This window comes from Callospermophilus lateralis, chromosome 15 (assembly GCF_048772815.1).
Source record: "Callospermophilus lateralis isolate mCalLat2 chromosome 15, mCalLat2.hap1, whole genome shotgun sequence".
Lineage (NCBI taxonomy): Eukaryota > Metazoa > Chordata > Mammalia > Rodentia > Sciuridae > Callospermophilus > Callospermophilus lateralis.
Genome location: NC_135319.1, coordinates 94094701 through 94101534, shown reverse-complemented (window position 1 = coordinate 94101534; position 6834 = coordinate 94094701). Strand labels below are relative to the sequence as shown.

At 53.7% G+C, this 6834-nt stretch overlaps 1 protein-coding gene across 1 annotated transcript; it reads right to left on the bottom strand.

The window, feature by feature from the left end:
* Positions 1-4413: 4413 nt before the first annotated feature.
* On the bottom strand, positions 4414-5328 carry LOC143638003 (olfactory receptor 13G1-like). Its single transcript, XM_077105410.1, has one exon. It carries the CDS (start codon positions 5326-5328, stop codon positions 4414-4416), a length of 915 nt encoding a protein of 304 aa, XP_076961525.1.
* Positions 5329-6834: the final 1506 nt, after the last annotated feature.

The window sequence follows — 6834 nt, the reverse complement described above, 5'->3', positions numbered from 1 at the left end:
ACCTGGCAAGAACAGTCAGTGGTGGTCCTCCATGTCACAGCAGGGTACTGATGCTGGAATAACCCCCAGGTCTGATACCCACTAAGGGAGTTTCCAGCACAGGACAAGGAGAGATGGGGAGCTTCGGACCATGATCTCCACAATGCACACTGACACACCTCCCAAAAGTGCCCAGATATGTGTCGATATTAAAAACCACCTAGGCACTGTGAACACTTGCATGGCGTCCAGTTTTGAACAACTTCTGTGAAGTTTCAATAAATGTACTCAGATGGCCTCTTGTGGACACTGGTAAATTTTGGTCACCTGGGCAGCACTAGATGTGGTTCTCTGGTCACCAGCAAGTGATGTAACCTATTTCCCTTGGACATCTAATCAGAATCCTTTGGACCTCTCTAGAGCTACAGTCTCCTGCCAACATCGGCCTCACTTGCCTCGTCCCCTACGGCCTTTCCCCTGATTGACCCTCACTGAGGAGTCGTGACTTTCCTTCACAGATCAGGAAAGGAGAGTTCTGTCACATGGAGATGGGGAGAAAACTCCAGGTGTCCTGGAGGGAACGCTTCCCTCCAAATCCAGGTCCTGCCTCTCCTTTTCCTCAAAGCTTCTTTGGAAGAGCCGACATTTGGTACTTGAAGGCCAGTTCACATTGGTCTTCTTGTGATCAGCAGCATTGTACCTTCGAGAGTCTGGGCCCTGTCAGGGGATGGGACTTTCTCCTCCCTTTTCCGGGTGGTTCCTGCATTGCACCAGCTCCACCCCGAGTCCTAGCCCACCTGGAAGCTTCTGTCTGAAGCAGAACTCAGACATGGTGAGAGGCAGGTTCCGGGGTCCCTGTGGGGAGTTCTAGGAGAGGTGCACTTCTGAGGCCCTGCTGGCCCCAGGCAGTGAGCACACTCAGGAGCCAGGCAGTTCTGCTCCCCTTCCTAGCCCCTCTCCCCCACGGTCCCTGAAACCTGCCCCCAGGCCCACTACTGGGCCACCTGGCCCTGCAGATGTGCTTGCATCTCCAAGATTTCATGAAATGGAAACATCCAGGGTGCAGTCTTCCCTTGGGCGGGGTTCTGTGTGGTGTCCCTGGACACAGTCACCTCTTGTGGCACACCACTGTGGCAAATAGCAGAGTTCAGGCCTCTTTGTGGACAAGAGAAGCTACAGTGTAAGAAACATGAGCAGGCCGTCATCTGTGCCCCTGCTAGAGGGCAACAGGCTGCTGCCAGTGGGGCCATTGTCTGTACTGCTGCTAGGAACATGTGTGCACAATGTCTGCAGGTAAGGTGCTCTCACTCCTCCTGTGCAGAGGGCAGGAGAGGAATGAGGAAGTGCTGCTGGGCACTTGGAGAAGGACTGCACGCGTGGGCACTGTGAGGACTCCATGGGCCTTTGGAGATGACGCCTTGGGAAGTGATTGGTCCAGGAGGGTTCTGACCTCATCAGTTGTAATGATTTGGAAGGACTGCTTGGAGGTGGTAGGAACTGTAGGCATGTGTGAGCAAGCAGGCTGAGGCAGACCTGGCCTTGGGGACTGCACCTTGTCCCTGAGCTTTCCTCCCTGACCATGATGTCCCCATGCTAATCCTGCAAGCTTGCCCAGGAGTGGTCTGCACTCCTGGAGACTGCTAGGACTCTCCTTCCCTCCACCATGAAGAAAGACCTCTCCCCAGCCAGCTGCCAGGCCTAACTGTCTGTGCTCTGCTTCTCTTGCCACGCTCTGGGCCTCACCTGGCCATGTACTCTGCACCACTGCACTCCAGGGCTTTCCTACAACAAACGCCCCCCACCCCGCCCTCCGCATGCAGCCGCACACATGCAGCTTTGGTTCAATCTCATGGAGCACCAGCTTGGTGCAGAGTGTCCCTAATCCACCATCTTTCTTCCCAGAGGTCCGCCAACTTGTGTTTACCTTAAAAAAAAAAAAAAAAAAAGTCATTATTGCACCATCAAGTTTTAAAGGATTTTCTTCAGGACACAAAATTGTCCTGTGTGTGGGGGGGGGGTGTGCTTTTGTTTGTGGTTATACTTCAGTCGCCGTGCCAGTGTCTTCTGGCTGTCCTTGTTTCTGGTGAGCAGTCAGAGACCACTCACAGCATTGTCACCCTCTGCATGCAGTGTGTCTACCAGATTTTCGTCCCTGGGACCAAAATCACTGAGGAGAACGACCTAGAGAAGGAAGAGGCTACTTGGGCTCAAGGTTGCAGGGGTGCAGACCATGGGTGTTCAGCTCCACTGCTCTGGGCCTGAGGTGAGGTACAGCAGGGTGGAAGGGCATGGCAGAGCCAAGGTGCCCAGCTCCCAACAGCCAGGAAGCAGAGTGGCAAAGACAGGAGTCATGGACAAGACCTACTTTGCAATGGCACGCCCCCAGTCACCTTCCTCTAGCCATGCCCAGCTGCCTAGAGTCACCACCCAGCGGTTCATTCAAATTGATCCAACAGGGGATGGATCAATCAATGAGGGTACAGCACTCACAGTGGACTTGCCTCTGAACATTCCCGCATTTCAGACACTTGGGCCATGCAAACCATAACAGCATCTGACTTCTCTGACATGATATCTTCAAAGCCACCAGGACGCCTAAAAATCTATTAGAATTCAAAAATAAATTCATGAAAATTGTAGGATACAAAATCCACATATAAAGTCAGTGGTATTTCTGTGCACCAGGAGAAAATTTTATGAAAAAGAAATCAGGATGCCAAAGTATTTCTATAGAGAAAAGAAAACACTAGATATTAATTTGGATGTCCCTGGCCCCTGTGGTTCCTCAATTCGAACTAGCCTGGGGCCACAGCTCTGCTCCTGAACCTTAAGCCAACAGGACTTGGGCTTGCCAACTACTTCCAACCTCCTACAGCTGCCCAAAAGGCTCCTCAGGGAAAAACAGCATGATGACTCAAATCTGTCAAGGTTTAAGTCTCTCTCCTCCCTGTCTCCTTTTGATCCTTCTCCAGCACCTGAAACACTTGTGCTTGTTACTAAGACACTTCTGGACACTGTCTTTAAGACGGTCTATGGGATGCTAGAAACAGTGCCTTGCCTCCATTTTAATTTTTCTTTTCCCGAATATCCTTGAACATGTGTGCACTTTATTCTAAAGTCAGAGAAAAGCCAGGGCTGCTCACCAAGCGCCCAGAATGCATTCAGGGCCTGGGGAGAGGGTGCCACCCAGCACTGCAGAGGTGGAGTCTGAGGTGGCAGTGGCCCGTGGGTAGCTACACCCTAAACCTGCTGCCACCAAGAGCCTCCACCAGGAGTTGGTGGCAAAGTCTGCAACGACCTGTGAGGACCCAGGCCACATTCTCTGAACTGAAGGGATTGTGTGCACAACCCTGTGTGCAGACTGACACCAAGTTGATCATAATCTGTGGGTGGCTTGTGCACACGGGAAGACTGAGAGACGAGAATGTGAAGGAAGGCCCCTCTGGACGCCGTCACCGTGATTCTGCTCTTCCTGTGATCTCCTTCATGCCTATCTAGGTTTCCTAACTTCACTGCATGCAATGTCTCTCATGGAAAAGACTCATGGTTACTCTTCAGGGTTCTGTCCCAGAGGGAGCCGGAGAAGCCAGAGGAGCAGGACTGAGTGTGTTGGGCCACCTGAGGATGCCCTGGCTGGAGGCCCATGGTGGCTATGAACACCCCACAGCACAGCCCTGGGTGGCTTAGGGTTCACCCTTGAATGCCCTCCTGTGGCCCCTCTTCCCCTGGGGTCCAAGCAGCAAAGCAGGCTGATGTAGTGCACTCTCTTCCCCTCACCACCATTAATGCCCGTCCACTCTCCACAGGGACAGGAAGCGGTTCAGATTAGGGGAAAGCAGAGACTTGTCCGTTCCCTTACTAACCACACCACAGACTGCCTCTGCCTGGCCTTTCTGAGCCTAGTCCTAGTGACCTAAGTGTGCACATATCTTGGTTCCCTTCATCCTCGTGGCATCCACTGGGTACCTGCCCTGTGCCTGGTCCGAGATAAGGACAACACAGTGTCCTTGTCAACAAAGACTGCAGTCTGCAGGGGAGGTCAAAAGTCAACAGTGACGGGGACATGAAACATCATGGCCTTGGGGACAGACAAGCCACACACAGGAGATAGATCAATAGGAGGGGACAGAAAGGGCGGCATGACTGGAACAAATGAGCATGGAAAGACCAGAAAAGGCCCCGTGGAGGGGACAAGTCAACATGAGGGCACGAATCACCGTTTGATGATTTCCTGAATGTATTTATAGCAGCGGGCACAGCACCCTAACGCCTGCCCCACTTGCTCAACAGTATGCCGGGTCTGGAGGGAGGGCTTTGGGGAAGCCCCAGGCGGGGTGCTGTCCCTGCTGTGGTCCTTGGGCGTGGGCCCCTGAGTGTCCCCGCCATACCTGGACCCCTGACCCCTCAGGGCTGGGAGCCGGTGGCCTGGTGGGCTCAGCAGCAGCACAGAAGGCTCCTGAGTGCGACTTTGACGTCCTTATTCCTCAGAGTGTAGATGAGCGGGTTCAGGGTGGGCGCCACAGAGGTGTAGATGATGGACACCACCTTGTCCTTGCGCAGTGAGTAGCTGGACGCGGGGCGGATGTAGGTGTAGATGACGGTGGAGTAGTACAGCGTGACCACCAGCAGGTGGGAGGAGCAGGTGGAGAAGGCCTTGCGCTTGCCCGCTGCTGAGCGCATGCGCACAATGCTGGCGATGATGCAGCCATAGGAGAGCACGGTCACCGAGAAGTTGCCTATGGCCAAGAACACATCCGCGGTGAAGGCCATGACCTCATTCAGACGTGTTGGGGCACAGGACAGCCTCAGCAGTGGGGGAATCTCGCAGAAGAAATGCTCAACGACGCCAGACTTGCAGAGGGGCAGGCGCAGCATGAGGCCAGTGTTCACGCTGGTGTTGGTGAGGCTGATGGCCCACACGGCCACGGCCAGCAGAGCACATGCCCGAGAGCCCATCCGTGCACCATAGTGCAATGGCTGGCAGATGGCCACGAAGCGGTCATAGGCCATGGCTGAGAAAAGCAGCAGCTCTGCCCCCATTGACCATGTGAAGAAGAAGAGCTGCGCCATGCAGCCCCCATAGGAGATGGTCCTGCCAGCCACCATGCTGCCCAGCAGCTTGGGCAGAATGGTGGAGGTGCAGAGGATGTCCACTGCGGCCAGGTTGGCCAGGAAGAAGTACATGGGGGTGTGCAGAGCTGGGCTGGTGCTGATGGCCACCACGATGAGCAGGTTTCCCGACAGGGCAGCCAAGTAGAGGCCGAGGAAGCCCAGGAAGAGTAGTGCTTGCAGGCGAGGCGTTTCCAAAAACCCCAGGATGATGAACTGGGTCACCAGCGTCTCGTTCATCCCAAAGGGCCTGGGTGTGGAGACCTGGCAGCTGCTCCGCCCCACACCTCTGATCCCCCACTGTAAAAGAAAGAAACGCCACTGTCCCTGCTTGTTCTGAGTACTCCTCCCTCAGTTGTGTGAGACCCACTAGAGGCAGGATTTCAAGTACCCTGGGGGGTATAAATGGGCCTCTGAGCCCCAGACTCTGCAGGGAGAGCCACTGAAACGACCCCTATCCTCACCCATCCCAGGGAGTGCACCAGTTAGGACTTGGCCTCCTGCTCAGTTTGCTTGGCTCCACAGCCCACAGGCACCAAGCATGACTGGGAGGCGGTCACCTACAAACTCCCAGTGACCTGAGCTCTGTGTCCTCGGGAAAATTGTCCTCAGGGTCAGTGGGCGAGAAAGGAGAAGAACTGACCAAATGCTCCCTGGTCACATCCAAGCAGCACCCACCCAGGGCCGCCCAGGGTCCTCACAATGACCTGTGCATTGGCAATCATGGTCACCTCACTGAACCCCTGTTGCTGAGGATGGAGGAGCAAGCCTGTCTGCAGGCAGGACTGAGCACCCGCCAGCACCAGAGATTTTATGCTACGTTTTGTCCAGGCTGCTCAGTGACATAAGAAAGTGAAATTTCACCTGGGATTTGAGAACTTGCCCACTCAGACAGAAATCACAGCCAGAGGGATCTCATGGCTGGGGTCAGTGTAGAATACAGCACCCCACCACAGTTATCAAAACATCATCATCTCTCGTCAAACACAGGATATAGAGAATCAGCATCCCCTTAGAGCAGGTACTTACGAACGTGGTAAAAATATTCCTGAAATTCACCTGTCCCTCAAGAAACTTGCTTCTCTTTACCATGAAAAAGAGCCATTAGCTTTCATTGGGAAACAGAACAGGTTCAAAACAAACACTAGCAAGGAACTGTGGGAGACATCTGCAGCTATGTGTGGGGACAGTAAGAGACCTGTGACCAGGATCACAGGCCCTGTCTCATCTGTAATAGCCAGAGGCAAGGGCTTACAGGGAGGGGCCAGGCTCTGAGGGACCAATTAGGGAGAGCCACCTCCCCACTTAGGCAGAACCAGGGCCTGAGCTCAGGGCCCTCTGGGAAGCTGACCAGCACTGGGGACAGACCCAGGCCCTCATGGGGAGCATCACTGGGGCTTACAGCACCCTCCACCCAACAACAGCAGAACGCATGTTCTATCCAAGGACTGGGGACCTTCACCAGGAAAGGCCACACACTGGGTCTTAACACAGGCCTCAGCTAGATTTAAAGCCTTTAAGTCATACAAAGTATGTTTTCTGACCATGTGGAATTAACGTCAGGGAAAAATGAGGTTTCAGGAAACACATCAGAATTTATGGGATGAGGTAGTCATTAAGAGGAAGTTTGTTTAACTGTCTCTGTGTAGTGGCACCACTCCTCCACAGAATGTCTTCACTAAATTTCTTCAGAAACCCTCACTATAATTTTTTTGTACTTTCACACACACAAAAAAAAAATCTGCA

Bases quoted from the DNA above. Each gene is read 5' to 3' on its own strand.
- LOC143638003 (XM_077105410.1), bottom strand. From the start codon at position 5,328: ATGAACGAGACGCTGGTGACCCAGTTCATCATCCTGGGGTTTTTGGAA.